This window comes from Ostrinia nubilalis, chromosome 14, assembly GCF_963855985.1.
Source record: "Ostrinia nubilalis chromosome 14, ilOstNubi1.1, whole genome shotgun sequence".
In the NCBI taxonomy this organism is placed as follows: Eukaryota; Metazoa; Arthropoda; class Insecta; order Lepidoptera; family Crambidae; genus Ostrinia; species Ostrinia nubilalis.
In genome coordinates, this window is record NC_087101.1 from 14,035,330 (window position 1) to 14,055,336 (window position 20,007).

Below are 20,007 nucleotides of genomic sequence, written 5' to 3' on the forward strand. Positions count from 1 at the left end.
CTTGCGCGAACTGTGACGAAAAACACCCCGCTAGTTACAAAGGATGCAAAGTGTACAAACAGTATAGAGAGAGAATACTTAAATTAGACTCTAAGTCAAAAGAAAAACCAATGCCCAAAAACATAGAGATCAAAAACCCGGATCCCCACCCGGTTTCTAATCCTAACCGTACAAGTAATCGAAACTTAATTAAGACTTATTCAGAAGCAACGAAAACCAAAAAACAACACACTCAACAAGATAAACAGAATGATTTGGGAGACCCTACTGACTTAATGGAGATAATGTTTGAAAAACTTCAACATTCAATGATGACAATGATGGAAAAAATCATGGACAAAATGATGGACCGCATGGTCCAGCTATTCAGCAGCCTAGTTAAAAAATGACCCGAAACCTCCAAGTAGTAACTTGGAACGCCAACGGCTTGACGGAACGACGTCAAGAATTAGAAACGTTTCTCAGAACAGAGATGATTGATATAGCACTAATCTCTGAAACAAGATTCACACCGAAGACACACATAGACTTTAATAATTATACAGTGTACACAACCAATCACCCAACTGGGAACAGCCATGGAGGAACAGCCGTAATTGTTAAAAGCAACATTAAACACTTCCCTATAGAGGAATACCGAACGGAAAAAATACAAGCAACATCTATTAAACTTGCAGACAACAAACTAGAAACGGTATTCTCCGCTGTGTATTGTCCTCCAAAACATACAATATCTGCCAACGACTTTAAGGAATACTTTTCTACACTTGGTAACAGATTCATATGTGCTGGCGACTGGAACTCTAAACATTTGAATTGGGGATCTAGGCTGACCAATACTAGAGGAAGACAACTTTGTAAAGCCACAGAAGAGATGAAGTTGGAATGTTTTTCTGGCGGTGAACCTACCTATTGGCCTACCGACAGACAAAGAATCCCAGACCTATTGGACTTTTTTATAGTTAAAAACATAGATAGTAACTACTTAAACATAGAACCAAGAATGGATCTCACATCTGACCACACACCCGTCATACTGAATGTTGCTACAACAGTTAACCTGGTGGCTCCGCCCCTAAGAATATACAACTTGAACACTACAGACTGGACAAGCTACAGAAATATAATCACGACAGAGACAGAACTAAAGACCAAAATTAACACAATAGAAGAACTAGAAAGACAGCTGGAGCAATTTAATATAACTGTCCACAATGCTGCCAATTCTGCAACTCCAAAAGGGACAGGTAAAGGACAACCTCTAAAAAATGGCTCGTATCCAAAGTATATTAAAGAGAAAATACAAGAACGTCGTCGTTTGAGAAAAGTCTGGCATACTACAGGATATCCAAGTGATAAAGCTGCATTCAATCGTTTCTCAAATGAACTCAAGGCCCTTATCAGCACCCTAGAAAATGATAATATTCAGCGCTACCTCTCAAATCTAACTCCAACGAGAGACACAAACTACTCGCTGTGGAAGGCTACTAAGAATCTAAAGCGCCCGAAAATCCATAAATCACCTATCAATGATGGAAAAGGAGGATGGGCTAGATCTGATAAAGAAAAGGCAACAATCTTTGCGGAACATCTGAAAGCAGTTTTCCAACCACTCCCTGAAAGCAATCCCGAACATAATAGGGAAATCAAGGAATACCTCGAATCAGCGAATCAAATGTGTCTTCCATTAAAAAGTACCAGCCCAAAAGAAATTGTAAAAGAAATAAGGAACCTCAAGGAAGGCAAAGCACCCGGCTATGACCTTATTGATGCCACATTACTTAAAAACCTGCCTCATAAAGGTGTAATGAAATTGGTTAACATCTTTAATGCCAGCTTAAGACTTGAACATTTCCCTGGGCAATGGAAAATTGCACATGTAGTCATGGTACCGAAACCCGGTAAAGCCCCACACGAAGCTGCCTCATACAGACCCATCAGCCTGCTACCGGATAATAAATATTATCCTATCATCAATGACAAAAACATCTGAATAACATACGTCAATGATTAATGTCAAAAGTGAAAAGATGTCAAAACAAAACAACCTCAAAAAGTCAACAAAACAGAATCTTTGTAGGACTGTAGGTAAATTTATTTTAATGCAGCATGTCTGATAAAAAGAAAAAAGTGTTCACGCCGAAGGTAAGTTAAGAATCCACCTATTATGTAGGTACTTCTTCTGATAGAAGTAGTTCTGAACAAATTTTATAAAATGCAGGAATACACTACAACAAGGCGTCCGGTCATTTTAAAATCAGACAGAGATCCTCCAAAGGAGCAACCTAAAGAAAAACCAGAGAGGGAAAAGCAGCCCACAATAATACTTAAGACACGTGAGCAAAGCACCTCCAAGGAAGAACGCCCGCTAAGCCCCAAAAGTGTAAAGTCTCCAACATCAGAAAACGATGGAATCCAGCCGTCAAAAATTGCTCATAATGAAAATAAGGAAAAAAGAGGTATTTGAAATAACATTATGTATGTATTGCTAATTTCAGAGTAAACAAAGTGTGACTTAAATCCTTATCAAATTGTAACTTCAGTAGATAAATCTATTTTCACTGTCATATCCATAATTTTAGTTATTAGTTTGTAGTAACTGGATTTTTTAATTATCTTTTTAATAGATATTCAGGTTTTTGATTTTACTCTATTTTATAGACAAGCTGTTGTAAAAATGTTTCAGAGTCAAAGCCAAGTCCGCCATTAAAATTCATGACTGAGCCTGTGAAGTTGTTGGATGAGAACTTGGAGTTTAACAATGCTGCCCTGGAATTCCTACATGATTCTAGCACCAACTATTTAGTTGTAGGCATTATTGGTATGTATTCTAGTTATTTGACACTAACACTATTTCTTTATACCTATGTATGAGTGTAACAAATATGTAGTTACTACACTATATTAAAAAAGCATAAGCTATCTGAACCCACTTGAATGACCTTGACACTGTCTCAAAACAATGTAAATTCCATCCACTAAATTTTTATTATGGATAAAACCTAAATGAAATACCTAACACAATATTTTATGTTTCACTTATAACTTTCAGGTAATCAAGGAGTTGGGAAATCAATGATTATGAATCTAATAGCCCTGAACACACACACAGAAGAACTGTGTAACCATATATTACACTCACACGAACTGGCCGACAGCACATTTGTGTTGAATGATGTGTCTGCAGTTTCTAATCAGTTGGAAGCCTTAGACTTCTCTGGGATGCACGAAAAGAAAACTTCTGCTGTTGACTTTAAGTTCAAAATGCAGGACATTGAGCAGATTGAAAGGGGCACCCATTGTACCAAAGGTAATGCTATTTACTGATGATTAATTTGTTACAGAACTTTGAAAATGTAAATCAACCAACACACACGAAATATAATATTATTGCATAGCTTATTAAATCCTATTATTACCATATTATTCTTATGAAATTGGCATATTAGCATAGTATTTTCACAAGTAACAGGCAAACAACCACAAATAGATGAGATGTCACGACATCAAAAGTAGCTACAAATGTCTCACATTACTTCACATCTACAGCTTAACACCTTTCTAAGCTGCATTCAAACTCCATACTAAATTCACAATCATCACAATGTTTCTTTCGCATTCCAGGCATAGACATGTACATAACCAACGACAGGGTCATCCTGCTAGACTGCCAAGCGCTGTGGTCTCCGTCGCTGATCGAAGAGTCAAACACCAACCCTATAACAGCCAGGAGCACTAACGTAATGACCGTGGACTGCTTGCAGATAGCCTCGTACTTGATGGCGATATGCCATGTTCTAATTGGAGTGCAGGACTGGTTTACGGATTATAATTTTATCAGGTATGTAATATAACAACTGTCTACAGTATTTTTGGGCACGCGTTATACATAGCTTATTTTTATTGCTTTATAACCTAGAAACAAGAATAACAACAAAAAATTGTTCTGAATTTGCTTTTATGTGTAAAAAATAGAAAAATTCATATCAATGAATGTATGAATGAAACATGAACATAGAGATGATTTAATTTGTCGCCAAATATTTTTTTTTCTTTCTTTCTTTCATTCTTTCTAATTATTAAAACATAACAAACATCCATTTAAGATTCATTCTCACAAGAGAAAAATTAAAATAGAGTCCAAATATTTATTAAAAATGAAAAGTTCTAATTTCCTGTCCTTCCATAGAAGATTTTTTTCATAAAAATCTAACCCTATCATGCTTTCAGTATACTGGCCTTGGTAACGTCGTTTCTCAAATCCCACTATATTTTGATGAAAGCGTGCCCCTTGTTCTTGCGAATAAGCCCCCATAATTATTTATAAATATATCCCAATGAGAATGTGACGTGCATCTTTAGAGACATTCTAACTATGAAGATGGAAAATTCAAATAGCTATAACTTTTTAAAAAGCAAATATTTTCGATTTGTAATCGCACTTTTTTATATACATTTGCTTATACAGTGTGAGTCACGTTAAAGTGCACATATGAAAATAGATGAAACTAGACCTATTTTTATCGACAAAAAAGAGGTCAAAAAATTTTTGAGATTTTTTTTTAATTTTTAAAAGATTTTTTTTTCTTCCAATTACTTATTGTAAAGAAAACGTAATAACTTTTAAACTAAGAGGTATATTCTGATAAAATAAAAACAGTATTAATGCTAAATAACAGGCGATACTAAAAAAATACTTTATGTATTTTTTATAGCAAATGTTGTGATAGGGATAGAGACATGTGATTTTTGGTTTTACAAAGGTAATACGATAGAGAGTAATAAAAAGTAATAAAAACCACCGGTTATAGGGGCATTTTTTGGAGAAATTTATCAAATAACCAAAAAAACACGAAATTAAAAACAGATTTTTTTCAAAAAGTATCATTAAACAGTACTGTACCGTTATTCGAAGCCTTTATAATGAGAGTAGTGTCTGTCTTTTCCTGTTTGAGTACTAGTTTTGACGTATAATCTGCCCACGTGACTTCCGCTCCGGTCCCCCACCGCCTAAGCACGCCTCAATTAGCGACACTAGCGCCACCAACGGTAGCTCGAAACTAGGTTTCGATATTCTCGCCATTGGTGTTTTAGTTCCCGTTCGAGACGGTCGTAGAATTAGCTCCGCTAGTTCGCGACCCATCTCACAGGTACTAGTCGTGACGTGATTCAGGTAAAATATTACCATCATAATGTAAGTACTTTAAATTATTATGTACTGGCTGAAAACTTATAAAAATTACTGTGATTACTTATTTCGCAGTGTAATTTATTTTTACAACGGTGTTACCGTTCGGGGGTAGATTGCATTCAATCTAACTCAGTGTAATTTTAAATAATTATCTTTCTTCTCTAGTAATACTTGTACCTAACGGTATTCCGTTAGACGTGTTTCAAAAGTAACATTACTTTTTAGCAATGTTTGTTTCTAACGGTTTTTCGTTAGATATGTTTTTAAGCTAACTTTTCTTCTTAGCAATGTTCGTACCTGACGGCGTGTTCCGTTAGATGTGTTTTAAAACTAACATTCCTTTTTAGCAATGTTTGTGCCTAACGGTTTTCGTTAGATGTGTTTTAAAACTAATATTCCTTTTTAGCAATGTTCATTCCTAACGGTATAACACTCCTTTTTAGCTGTGTTTGTTCCTAAGGGTTTTCCGTTAGATGTCTTTATTTTCAAAAGGAAAGAGGAAATATTATGTCCACGTGCAGAAGAGGAGCAAGAGTTGGCGTAGAGGTCAAATCAAAGGATGGTGTGGTGTAATGTGATAGTCGCAAGATGTGATTGCTTACTACAATAAGCTGTAAGTACCAACTTACCAATACCATTTCAGACATACGAATTCCATCGGACGGATTGTGTTGATTTATAAATCAACAAAATAAATAAACGGTAAACTACCTTTATCAATATGCATCCGGGGAAAGTATGAAAACTTCCACTAGGTAGGGTAGCGTACCGACGTACCTATTCTACCGCCATTATGGAAGTCTAACGCATGGCTTATAACCCAAGAGTGAAGTGTGCAGTTTGTCCTATTAGGATACGGTACGTAGGTATAATAATACCTTTGTGGTTTTCTTAAACTATGATTTCAGGAAAACGCTATGCTGTTACTGTGTAGATAAACAGTGAGTCTGTGTAATAAACGGTGAAGGATGAACATCGTCTATTCAGCCTGATACGCAGTTTATTTGATGCTAGCGGCGTCTGGAAAATTTTTCGGCAGCAATACGATCGCAACTCTGCTCCGCAGATCGATCTGAGATTTCGCCTTATGCTAAATACCTACAGTGGAAAACTCAAACTGGCTACTCGGCAAGCTAGATGGCAGTGTAACCAAAACGCAGCAGCATAATCCTGTAGCGAGGGTAAGTTCTCTTGGAGCAAACAGGGAAAAACCAGGAGCCAGAACATTTTCTCCCTCATCCCACCGGGATAGGAGAAAACTCAAACACTCATATTGAGCCAGGCAACGCCGCTCATTTTTATTTACGTCGAGAGGTCTTAGTAAGGCATTGGTCCAAACCCTCTTGTTATCCCTCATCCCACTGGGATAGGAGATTACCCAAAGAGAATCGGACTCAAATCATTACATTTCGAGCCGAGCAACCTCGCTCATTTTTATTTACATCGAGAGGTTTTAGGGCATCGCTCTAAACTCTCATGTTATCCCTCATCCCACTGGGATAGGAGATTACCCAAAGAGAACCGGACTCAAATCATTACATTTCGAGCCGAGCAACCTCGCTCATTTTTATTTACGTCGAGAGGTCTTAGGGCATCGCTCTAAACCCTCATGTTATCCCTCATCCCACTGGGATAGGAGATTACCCAAAGATAACCGGACTCAAATCACTACATTTCGAGCCGAGCAACCTTGCTCATTTTTATTTACGTCGAGAGATCTTAGGGCATCGCTCTAAACTCTCATGTTATCCCTCATCCCTCTGGGATAGGAGATTACCCAAGGAGAATCGGACTCAAATCATTACATTTTGAGCCAAGCAACCTCGCTCGTTTGTATTTGCGGTTCAAAGACATGAGGGCATCGTCCTAAATCCTCATAATTTTTCAAGAGTTATAGAACCCAAACGCCTTATTCCACGGCAAACGAAAATAAGTAAAGTTGCCGAGTAGACATGAGGGCTTCGCCCTAAATCCGCATAACTATAAAAGGGTCTGAAATTCTATTTAACACGGCAAAATTAATGTTGCCGGGAGGACATAAGGGCATCGCCCCAAATCCTCATAATTTTCAAGGGTTATGGAACCCTAATTAAAATGCTTTATTTCATGACAAAAGTAAGCTATTTAAGACCTGCCATGGGTAAAAGGTGGAGACAGAGATCATGAGATTACGCAAAAATTACTCGATTCGTGTCAGTTTGGCTTATTTCATTACTGCCGAGATGATACAAGGGCATCGCCCTAAACCTTCAGAATCTTGAAGGATGTTAATTAATCGGGGCCGCAGCTATGCGCCCTGAATTTTTGGTACCGAACAGTTAACGCCTGGAGAAATTAAATAAACTTAAGCCTTTATGCAGCCTCTGCATAGTAAAGTTACAACTATTGACCTGGTAGTCTTTTAAATAAGGTATACATTCATAGACGCTTGGCGGGTACCACAAAGTACTGAATACTAAAATAAGTATTTGTCTGCTATACATACCTATAGTATACCGACAGACTCATGCAAATGTTCTGACGGCAATTGATTCGCACAGAAAGAGTCGCGACATTCGCGCCCTTACCTATTGGACGACTTCATTCTGGGGTAACTCAGGACCCATCCTTGCTTCGGGGTCAGATATAACCCATGCCCCTTTTGTAATAAAAGCACACAAGTCTGGATAATAAACACAATGAAGTCGGTCCTTACCTGTATAAAATAAATAAACAAAATAATAACAGTCTTACAAACTAGTAACAGTAAAAGGTGAACTCCATAAATACAAAATGGCCTAACCGAGTCTCGGTTACCAAAAACATACAGATCAAGTCACGTAACGTTACAAATCCTAAAGCATTGGCTCTTCTCATGTTATAACACTACAATTCATGATTTGCGTGAGGCAAAGAGCATTTTAACCGCCAACTTGAGGCGCTCATGGCACCCAATACCAAATACTTATGATCCACAATAACCAAAAGTATAAAGCTTATCTGAGCTTAAAACAAATTGGGCACGCTGCATGGTAACGCATTTCGCAATTGAATTTCACTGTGCAACGAAAACAGTGACTTTAGTAAACCGTACTTACTAAATATATATTAAACCGCGTAGGTTTACATACTACAATTTGTTATTTTCTCATTTAAACAAGCCATTACATTCGTTGGAGAAAAGATTGCATACCAAAAGTCACACAAGTCTTCAGTCTCTTAACTGAACTTTCCGTGTGCCCTATTATAGTGTCAATGACTACGTCTTGTCTACTTAATTTAAGTAAATAAATATAATTTATTATTAATGTCATATGACACCATGTCATATTGTTAATTCGACCTTTTGTGCACCTCTGTGGTTCAATAAAAATTGTCGTATGAATATGAACGACTTTTACGAGGAGTTAAAGGGAATAAATCAAAACCTTCAGTCCAAGAAAGTAATTTAACTCTGATTTTTCCAATTATCACTGTGACCTTAGGGTCACACAGAAGTACATAAACATGGTTGGAATTAATTTTGGATAATGTGCCGCACTCTTAAGCTCTTTGCTTGGGGCCGAAAGTCCTTCGCCTACCTACATAGTACAATTTACAAAATTCGTATTTGATGTGATTTAAATCCATCAATTATTATACTGTAACGAAGGTAGTCACAAGCAAAATGTTGTGGCACACACAACTGTTTACGAGTTAACTTGTTTACAACAGCCTCGTGAAATATTCTAATACCTACCCGACTCGCTATGTCAATAAAGTAATTTGTCTCTGCTGACTATTGTCACAAAAAATTAGTACTTACCTACCTACTGGCAACTTAGGTATGTACACTTCAATGAATCATGAGTGACATTGGCGATGATATAAAACTTAGTGTTACACAAACATCATTACATAAATATTTTTACATAAATATTATTACATCGTGCAAATGAGCGATCGTCCAACGGCATTCAGGGTGATGAAAATAAATCATTCGAAATTAAATCCGATGCCCACCCTAAGGGCCTTGATGAAACCTGATAAGGTTTAGATCGGCTACGAAACTATCATTTAATTCTAGCTGTGCTTGCGACTTCGTTTGCATAACTTTTCTCGCTTTCGCAACATTCTTATTGATGCTCCGCTACTATTGGTGGTAGAATGATGTTATTATGATTTTATACATAGAATTCGTGGTTAAAGGACTCCAATACAAAGATAGTTTTTGTGTTGATGCAAACAAACTCTTGTTCAGCCCTATAACATTATTATCATAATTGTAATTACAATAATACATAATTACATATTAAGATTGCTCTGAATTAAGCTGGTTGACTAACCGTCAATAAGCTGATCTAGCTGACAAGTTATCACTGTTAGCCCTAAAGATAATGGTCGCACAGTCTTACCACAGCACCGACGTTTGTAAACCGCAAAGCTTACTAAGTTTGTACTAGGAAAGTCTGTATTATTATAAATTTTATCAATTCCGACTCAAACTTCGCTATCCCTAGCGAACAGCGATAACGCGGAATACTCAGGCAATACAAAAGTATCGTACCTATACATAGCCGGCTAGCTATTGTCACCTATTCATTACACCGTCCACCTAGGCTACGGTCCTGTAAAGGTTTATAAATATTAAAATCTGAGCTGATACCTAAATGTGGGAAATGTTGGAGATCATCAAACGCCCGCTATCGGCAAGCGACCTTAACTGTACCAGTGAATATTCTTATCCATACCTAATAATTATTCACTCCTACCGAAGCTTATTAAATTCATCCAACGGTCTGATACTGTGAGTGAGGGTGGACGTAGCTTTTGCGCCTTTTACATGACGTAAAGTAACCGATAGTTCATTATTACATAGTTGTTAATAAACGATGCATTAGACGTGAATTTACGGAGATGCAGATGCAGGTTGCGTTCTGTAAAATATTATAATGTACCTACACACAGTACATTACCACTCAGTAGACAGATAAGCTAAAGTTCTAACTAATTCATAACATTTCTCACTGATCAATGTCTTATTCTTCAATTGATCACATTGGCGATTACACAGCGCCACCAGGAGATAATAGACACGTCTCTCATTATAAAGGCTTCGAATAACGGTACAGTACTGTTTAATAGCGACGTTTTACCTGAAAATAAAACGTTTATTAAACATACTTACCTTATTCGAAGCCTACTTTTTAAATCTACCTGGTGTCATAAAACACAATGGCGAGAATATCGAAACCTAGTTTCGAGCTACCGTTGGTGGCGCTAGTGTCGCTAATTGAGGCGTGCTTAGGCGGTGGGGGACCGGAGCGGAAGTCACGTGGGCAGATTATACGTCAAAACTAGTACTCAAACAGGAAAAGACAGACACTACTCTCATTATAAAGGCTTCGAATAAGGTAAGTATGTTTAATAAACGTTTTATTTTCAGGTAAAACGTCGCTATTTTTTATTATTTGTTGGCCTTTTGTGTGTATTTTATGTATTTTTTTAGTATCGCCTGTTATTTAGCATTATTACTGTTTTTATTTTATCAGGATATACCGCTTAGTTTAAAAGTTATTACGTTTTATTTACAATAAGTGATTGGAAGAAAAAAAATTCTATAAAAAATTAAAAAAAAATCTCAAAAAATTTTTGACCTCTTTTTTGTCGATAAAAATAGGTCTAGTTTCATCTATTTTCATATGTACACTTTAACGTGACTCACACTGTATAATCAGAATATAATAAGTAAAATCCATGCGCAAAAAAAAAATTTTTTTGTTGACCAGTGTAATGTAAGGAAATATGTTTAATTAAAATCATACTATAGCTCTAGCGCTTAACTCAGTAGTGTCTGAAGTATGGGAGCGACATGGGAGGGGTGGCATTGACATATTATGACTTAGAGTATGCGCACACCGTTGATTTTTAGTTGGCCGATAGTTGTGCCCGATTTTAATTTGTATGAAGAATCGGCCAAATCGAATCGGCGTAGTGTGCGCACTCCCACATGCCCATACTGATCAACTGCCCGACTAACTATCGGCCGACGAAAAATCAACGGTGTGCGCCTATTCTAAAAGAGCATACAAATCTGAAGCATTATCTGAAGTCTCACTAACGTTTCTCGTCTCAAAAACACTCCTGTGCCGCTCCCATACCTCAAACTGACCGAATTAAGTTAAGCTCTAAACCAATAATAATTTGTTACTCATTTACACTTAGAAACCAATTTTGCCCTTTATCGAATAGTAGATCCCATAAGTTTTAAACTTGCGTTCCATTTCAACTAAAATAGTAAGTCTGGGTTGCACCATCTCAAAAAAATCTGTCAAACTCCATACAAAAAGTACCGGTTATCGTTAAAGTTACCGTTAAAGTTTAGTGGTGCAACTCAGCCTAAGACACGGGTTTTAACGCGACGTTTATTAATGAGTTACATTATGTACATTATTCTGTATGTAACGTCGCGTTAAGACGTGTCTTACTATTTTAGATCCCATAAGACTGGATGTTACATAGAACATCTAAGGCCCAGAACAGACGGTGAAACGCAACTGCAACGGCTAGTTACTTTTGAGTTGCATCTTAGTTTCCGCCATAGCGTCCGTTGAGAGACCACACATGACGCGACCAGTTTGAAAGTTTCAGTTTCAGTTTCATTCATCAGAATTATCAGAAAGTTGCAGTTTCGTTGCAGTTGCGTTCACCGTCTGTTCTGGGCCTAAAATGTTTATGTTTTTAACTTATTCAGGTACATCCAAGCTGCGGAAATGTTGAAGCCATCTTTGTCAGGTTCAAGTGGCAGCCAGGAGCCCAACGAGCCGGCACACGGCGCGGACTCGCAACCGCATCTACTGCTGTTACACAACAGGTATATACAGCATCTTATGTAATTGTAAATAAGAGCTATTTTTGCAACAAAAATGTATTGTTGGATCTGCTGTTGACTGTACCTACTACCACAGAATAAATACTATAGATCAAGGGTGGCCAACTTGATTAGACATAAGATCAACTGTTTACTAACGAAACCCTAGGTAATCTACCACTTACATACTTCTTGAAATCTTAAATGAAACAGCATAGTTTAGTACACAATCATGTAGTATTTTTTGCCTTGCCACGATCAACTGGACTAATAGTCGCGATCGACCGGTTGGCCACCCCTGCTATAGATCAACTACAGAACTGTCCCACCAAACTCATTGACAGGGGGCGCCACTATTGTTCAACTTTATAGTTTCCTTGGCAAAAATCGGAACCAGCGATCCGGTATGGACGGTGGCGCCCCCTGTCAATGTCACGGGTGGGACAGTTCATTGTAGTTCATCTACAGTATAGTTCCAAAATACTGAACTGTCCTATCCATGACATTGACAGTGGGGCGCCACCGTCAATACCGGATCGCTGGTTCCGATTTTTGCCATGTTGGAAACCATATAGTTGAACGATGGTAGCGCCCCCCTGTCATTGAGTTTGGTGGGACAGTTCAGCGTGGGTCATCTATACTGACAGGAACTTGAAAAAAGTACACAAGTTCATTGTGAATTCTGTTGATTAGAAGACCAGTTTTTTTATTTGAAATATTTGTTTCAGATGCCAGCTTGAAGATTTCACTCCAGAAGCTGTTACAGCTATGCAAGATGTCTACAGGTATGACCCAAACTTGGTTGCCAGTTGATTATTATCGTGACGTTTGTCCATGTCAAAGAAAGCAAATGAGTGACGTGGGCGTATCGCCCGTATTCACAAACATTACTATGAGGTCTCACAGTGCTTGTGGACACACAGGCTGACAATAGTGACTGAGTTTCTTGTGCTGCTTCTTCTCAGCACTGGCTCATTTATTGTCCTGAAGCAGTGGTAGGGTTAATACTGGGACGTGTAAGTGCTTTTTAAAGCCTATTTGCGGAAATAAATGTGTTTTGGGGCCTCCTAACACAGGTATTATACTTAAAAGGACACCCCAGCCACTTGCAACAATATGTTAACTTAAAAGTTACTGAATAAATGTTTTTTTCATTTTATGCGTTTTACATGAACCAATCACAGAGCTATTCAACGCTGTGCGTTCCATTTGCTGCTTCACTTAAGCAAGTATCGTTTATGAATACGGGCGTTAGTATTTGATGGATTATGGTGTGTTTCCAGGAAAGCCTTCCAGAAGTCGAACCTGCAACTGCAGTCGGGAATGTACCTGTACAACGACTGCAACCGCAACGGGCCGGGCTCGAGTTTGGGCGCGCTGAGCGAACGCTGCGGAGCGCCGCTCAACCTCATCCTGCTGCCCGAGATACAGCCCTGCGGTGAGCACTAGTGACGTCCCCATAGTATCGATAGTCTTTTTTTTATGTGACAGGAGGCAAACGAGTAGACGGATCACCTGATGGTATAGATGACCCACGCTGAACTGTCCCACCAAACTCAATGACAGGGGGGGCGCTACCATCGTTCAACTATATGGTTTCCAACATGGCAAAAATCGGAACCATCCGGTATTGACGGTGGCGCCCCACTGTCAATGTCATGGATAGGACAGTTCAGTATTTTGGAACTATAAGTGATTACCGTCGCCCATAGAAACCCGCAGACCCAGGGGCGTTACGGGTGCGTTATAGTCTACCGGTATGCGGCAGTACCTATAGCGAAACGTAACGGGCCGGGTTCAAGTATGGAAGCACTTAACGAACGCTGCGGAGCGCCGCTCAACCTCTTCCTGCTGCCCGAGATACAGCCCTGCGGTGAGCACTAGTGACGTCCCCATAGTATCGATAGTCTTTTTTTTATGTGACAGGAGGCAAACGAGTAGACGGATCACCTGATGGTAAGTGATTAACGTCGCCCATAGACACCTGCAGACCCAGGGGCGTTACAGGTGCGTTATAGTCTACCGTACAGTATCTATAGCGACAGCAACCGCAACGGGCCGGGCTCGAGTATGGGCGCGCTGAGCCCTTTATTCGCATAATATCAGATTCTCAAAATATCAGATTCTTATAATATGAGATTATCAAAATAGCAGAATCTCAATATAACCAAAATTTTACACTCAGCGTGAAAAATATATTTGTATTTACTCTGATATTGTATTACCTATACAGGATGTCCAAAAAGTAGAGGTCAGGCCGAAATGAACATGTTATCTACTTTAAATAAATATGAAGAATGCTAATTTACTTGTTGAGAAGATTATTATTTAGTTACATAACATTCATTGTTTATGATACATGTTGCCGTGCTCCCCGCTTTGACTTGAGAGCAAGAAAGTATGGACGGTCAAGTTTCAGAAACCTGTGTTTATGGTAAACTTGTTTCACACTAGTCATAAACAGTTTATCAACAAATGTTGCCTAATGAATACATAGTTTTAGGGTCAAATGGGCAAACTTGTATTCTTAAAATGACCTTACCTAGTTATACACCCACGAAGTTTGTCTAACCTTCTGCCAAACACCCTGTATAATTTATGCATATGATTGCTGCTGCATTTATTTTTAAATCTATGGGGTTTTTTTTCTTCTCTCATATTTAAAAATAAATTTGATTTAAAAAATAAAATGTTGTCTTGATTGTACTTTGGCTATATTGAGAATCTGCTATTTTGATAATCTGATATTTTAAGAATCGGATATTTTGAGAATCTGATATTATGCGAATAAAGGACGTCCCCATAGTATCGATAGTCTACCGGTATGTGGCAGTAGCAACCTCTCCCGCAACGGGCCTGCAAACGCTGCGATGCTCCGCTCAACCTTTTCCTGCTACCGGTATGCGGTAGTAACGACCTCAAACCGCAACGGGCCAGGCTCAACCTCTGGCTGCCGCCCGGATACATCCCTGTGGTGAGCATAGTGACGTCCCCATAGTATCGATAGTCTACCGGTAGCTCAATAATTGTTGCTAAGCCATCGATAGAGCAAAATGTGTATATTATGTTGAGAACTTGGAATAGTACGCAAAATCGCATCGAATTCGATAGTATTGAAGAACAATAATCGTTCTGTTATCGACATTATTGTAACATATCAAAAAAATTTAACCGCACTTCATGTATGAGCCATCCTAGTACATGAACCCTATATTTTACAAGTAAGCGTTGGTAATTTTTTTGAAATGATCTGCCCCACAGTTTCTTACATAAACACCTTACTTACTGATTACACCTATTTTACAGGTAACCAAGAAACCTACCGCGGCCACCCGCCATTCGAACAGCTGGCCAAGCGTCTCCGCTGGATGGTGATGGGAGTACACCGCCACCAGATAACCAACGTGCCCAATCTCTCCGAAAAAGGCTGGTTCCACTTCTGCACCAAGGCCTGGGAGACCATCCGAAAATGCACCTTCTTCATGGAGTACGAAAGGTTCCTTCCCTGAACTAGCTGCGTGACACAAGGACGAAATTCCCTTATCAACGGATGGAGATAAGAACGCAGGTGTCAGCCACCTGCGCCTTATCAATGATAAACGAGATACCGAGAAGGAATTTATTTTAAACTGTACATTGCAATGTATTGGTAATTGGACCCAATAAACATTTATGTGGAACAATTGCTTTCATTTTAACCTACGATTATAAATGAGCAGGATAAGATTACTAGAAGGTCAGAGTTTGCCAATAGAAGTTTAAATACAAGTTTACCCGCATGTCCAACTGGATGAAATAGACGAAATGGAATAGATATTCTTGTAGTTTCAAAAGCGTCCAATAATACATATCGGGCAGATAAAATTACTGGTAACCAGCGACCTTTATTGTTTGTTAGATATCAAATAACTATCTATAACTTTATTGGCAAATTCTGAAATTACTCATCAATAAACACTGAATCACAGAAATTATGAATACAGAGATAAAATATTTGAAGTGGAAGTTTTTGATATTGGAATAAGTACTACAAACTCTTTTGTTATAGCGGTGTTCACTGGTACACGCTCTCTATGAGAGGCTTGCGTCTTTGTTCCGGCGGTTTGTATGCGTGTTGGTAAACGCTAGCTAAGCGCCAGTGCTCGGGGTAACCACTGGCATTCGCCTCGCGCCAGATACTGAATGGCGGTGCTAAAGTAGGAATCGTGTAAGATTTCTTTGTATAAGGATGACGCATCTTCGGAATTTTCACACCCTTCGAATCCATTGAACCAGAAACGCTATTCACCGAGTTCGGATTCCCAGCTTTAAACGCAAACTTGTAGTCTTCCTTCTGCTTTACCTCAGGAGGAGCCTTCTCACAGCAAGGCAGACAATTCTTATGCCGAGTAGTCGACACGCTATCTTTAGTCGAGCGCCTGGAATTCTGCGACTCGATTGGAGAACTCTGATGCAATTTTCCCTGAGCGAGCGGAGTCTTCTCGTAAGATTCCAGACTGTGCCTATGATTGCTGTTGATGTCAACTTTAGTGTTTTTATTCGTGTGAACATTCCACGCATCTTTGATAGGCTGGAGTTTTTCTGGCCTCCTATCGCGACTAGACTTCCGGCTAGTGTCGCTTGGAGTTCCACAACCGTGTATCCCATCACACTCTGGCTTCTTCGCAGAGTGTGCGGAACTCTTCCTGCTCGACGACTTTGAACTTTTCTCGCTGTGCGCATTGTGTTGCGGACAGTACTGAACGTCACACGAATTTCTCCGTTTATCCTTAGTCATATCTTTCTCGAAATATGGCACAGGATGACGACTCATGTCATCGCCTAGTCGATTCTGATTGAAAATTGGATTAGCGTGTCCGGTCAACTCTTCGATTACCTCCTCTTTAGGAGTGTGCACCATAGTAAACACCGCCGGTGCTTTCGAGCCGTTTGATCCATCTATATGTTTTGGTCGTCTAGGCTCGTGATTTGGATCGTCAGGTCTGAAGTCCCAACAAATTGCTAGATCCATAAGAGACAGTGGTTTCTTGTTATATTGACCGCCTAAATTAGGTCCTGATGTGGACGGCCTTTTCGAATCTTTCTCGCCCTCACTTTTCTTATTATCACAAGTTTTTGGTCTATGAACGCGCATTTTTGTGCAGCAAGTAGGTCCTGAAGCGCCGTAACCTTTCCAGCCAATGGCGTATGGTTTGACAATAATATCCGAGTCTCTGTGCTCAGCGATTTTAGTCATATTACGGTAACCCAATGTATCTGGAAGCGGCTGATGTTCCAGATTCCCTACGTGCATCTTCTTCGCGAACTGAAAATTTTGAGAGACGTTGACGTAGGGTAGTTTGGGTGTCCCACTTTTTTTGTGTTTCATATTATCTTCGCGTAGCTGTTCATTTTTCTCGGCGTTTTCGGCTACTTTCCGCCAAAATGTGTCTTCGTCGTCTTCTTGAGGACCATGAATCTGTTCTACGGCTTCTTTGACTAGAAGGTCGTGACTGTCGTGCCTTTTTTCTGGTTCAGTTAATGCTCCAGGGATATAAGGTCCATTACCATCCTCGTCGATTGGTTCTTTCTTTATAAAACCCAATGGATTGTCGGGGGTTTTTAGGATATCTTTTTCCTCTTCAAAGTTATCCCTCTGAGTATATTTAGTTTCTATTTGAAAATCCTGATTAGTATCCGGGTCCTTTTTTGTACAGACATGGAAAATTTTACACAAAATTAACTTCAAAAAACTGGTAAGTTTTCTAATTTCTAACTAAATTGTGTATATATCTAAGCGAGTGCATTTTTTCTATAATCTTCATGTCTTCACTTTTTCGTTTTTTTGTGTTTGTGCTTGAACGGACATTGATATGGCTGAAAATATAAGAATTGCAAATGAAAACGTGCATAACTAAAAGCAAGTCTCATTTGTCTTCAGAAGTAGGTAAATAGGAATTCTACTTCTACATGAAGGTAATAATAACGTCTCGACGTCAGGTAAATTTATTTAAGTACTACTTCGCGTAAACCACGATTTATTATGTCTCCATTGTTACCGTAAGTTTCTTAGAGATATCAACTCGAAGGGCAGATTGGATTGTACTAGCTACATAACCGCGTTTATGCGCACGAAGCAAAAACAAAGCGTGCCCTACTGGCATATGTAAATGATACTCCTTATGTCCGCTCAGGTTTTGTGTAACTCATGTGAGCTCTATGTCAATGCTCATAAAGTAAAAAATGGTATTGCTTTTTATGAGTGCACGTGTGTATTGGTCGTAGCGTGCTGAAACCTAAGATGTGCATGCAAATAGTTTACCAAAATGGTTTTATTCTGATTGCTACGAATTAATAGTGACGCATGTTTTATGATTGATGAAGATGCCGAGGCAGAAAGTAATGTTTCTTTCCACTCAACAAAGTCATCTAATGAAATCTTAAAGAGAGGAGGACAAGATATTTTGACTTTTTGAGATAGAATTTCTAAAAATATCGAAATACCGCTTTTCATTAGATCTCGTTCAATTGACAGACAAGGTTAAGAATTTTAAAATGTAGAGCCAGTGCATAGAAACTAACAACATTCCTGACTTCCTTAGCGTGTCAGTACTTTCTTTCACGAAACAATAATGTAAATAGAACAGAACATGCATAAACTTCAAGTTATCACAGCACCGCGACACTAACCTACTTCTTCACTGACACATACAAATCGTTTTCGCGCCAACATCGATTGAGCACAGAGTAGTAACGTAGTTGGATATAGATTAAAAAGTTTATCGCGATTGTCAAAGAGGTTGGTTGACAGAGTTGGCGTGTGCCCAAGCTGACTTACTTTGAAGGTCTGCTCGTCCTGTGGAGACGGTGCCTCCTCCTTTTTGGCTTTGGCGCGTTTGGTCGGGCGCATGCGTGCGGTGGCAGCCTTGGGTCTTTGCACGCGGAGGTTGATCCAATCTGGGAATCTGTGGTCAGGTGGCTCCTTTGCTAGCTCTTCAGCTGTGAAAATGCCATTGCATTTTTAAATGTGTGTTTCATACGCATTATTGTTACTTACGATAAGGTAACTAAGACACAATCCCAAAGAGCACCAGGTACGGCAGAATCATAATATTTCCGCAATATTTACAACGTATTTCAATACATTACACATACCATTATTATGGGACAAAAAAATTAATCGCATAGGTGGTTGGTATGTAATATTTTTATTAACTCTATCACTGTAATAAACTAAGCCGATGATCATTATTTAAATGGAATAATTCTACGAAAACGATTGTTTGATTACTTATACCAAACTTCCACCTGGTTCGCCAACAGCAATTTGTCAGACAAAAGCAACGGCTGATCTTTAAATAGATGCAAGAAATGATTAATAGGTCGACTATCAGCTTAACCCAAATATTGGCTTCATGCTGAACATCGCAGGTCCAACAAATTGTTCTGAGACACGACACGCTTCAGGAAGTGTTTGTGCGTGTATGTTGACAAATAAATGGGTTTACGACCAAGTCAAGGTCATGTCAACATCGCCGATTTTACCCATAACACATCGAGATAATAATGCGGGTTGGAATGGTTCCGATGATTTCCTTGTAGATATGTAAAGTTCGTTCTCAGTTACGTAAAGCTTAAATCAAGTTTCGTTCGTTGTGAGTTTTAATTTCCGATTTTTTATATATGTCAACGTGAAATTGTGAACTCTGTCAGTTTATAATATAACGCGTTAGATTGTAAACTAACAGTGGGTTAGGTTAGGTTAGATTGTAATTTAACTACGTCAGATTATAATCTGACGGAATTCACGATTTCACGGTGACATATACATAACACGGCAGGTATTTGACCACAATCGCAACTGATGTTAAGATTTTATTCTACTTGCACATATTGGCGCCCAACATGTTGTTTTGATAATTTGTTTATTGTTGGAAATATCTAGAGCTGGGTTGTCAATAATTTTGATACTATGTCGAAGTACACATTGCCTTAATATCTCTAGATG

The 20,007-nt window shown here is 38.8% G+C and overlaps 2 protein-coding genes across 4 annotated transcripts in view; one reads left to right on the forward strand and one right to left on the reverse strand.

Annotated features, from left to right (window-relative positions):
* The window catches only part of LOC135078232 (uncharacterized), a 154,524-nt gene that overhangs the window by 130,962 nt on the left and 3,555 nt on the right, over window positions 1-20,007 (reverse strand). The window contains exons 3-4 of one of the 3 annotated variants that reach the window (XR_010258583.1): window positions 18,838-18,998; window positions 15,941-17,876 (exon numbers count right to left, since the gene is read on the reverse strand). Coding sequence is in view for 2 of the 3 variants with exons in the window: in XM_063972833.1 (XP_063828903.1) it covers window positions 16,075-17,388 (1,314 nt within the window). In the remaining variant the exon portion in view is untranslated. Of the gene's footprint in view, window positions 1-15,625; window positions 17,877-18,689; window positions 18,760-18,837; window positions 18,999-20,007 lie in introns of those variants that run through there. The other 2 variants (XM_063972833.1, XM_063972834.1) reach the window with 2 other exon arrangements.
* LOC135078247 (nonsense-mediated mRNA decay factor SMG9-like) lies at window positions 1,965-15,703 on the forward strand. Its single transcript, XM_063972848.1, has 9 exons — window positions 1,965-2,145; window positions 2,222-2,459; window positions 2,687-2,821; window positions 3,053-3,310; window positions 3,625-3,841; window positions 11,904-12,023; window positions 12,749-12,805; window positions 13,304-13,458; window positions 15,327-15,703. Exons 1-9 carry the CDS (start codon window positions 2,110-2,112, stop codon window positions 15,527-15,529), a joined length of 1,419 nt encoding a protein of 472 aa, XP_063828918.1. The 5' UTR covers window positions 1,965-2,109; the 3' UTR covers window positions 15,530-15,703.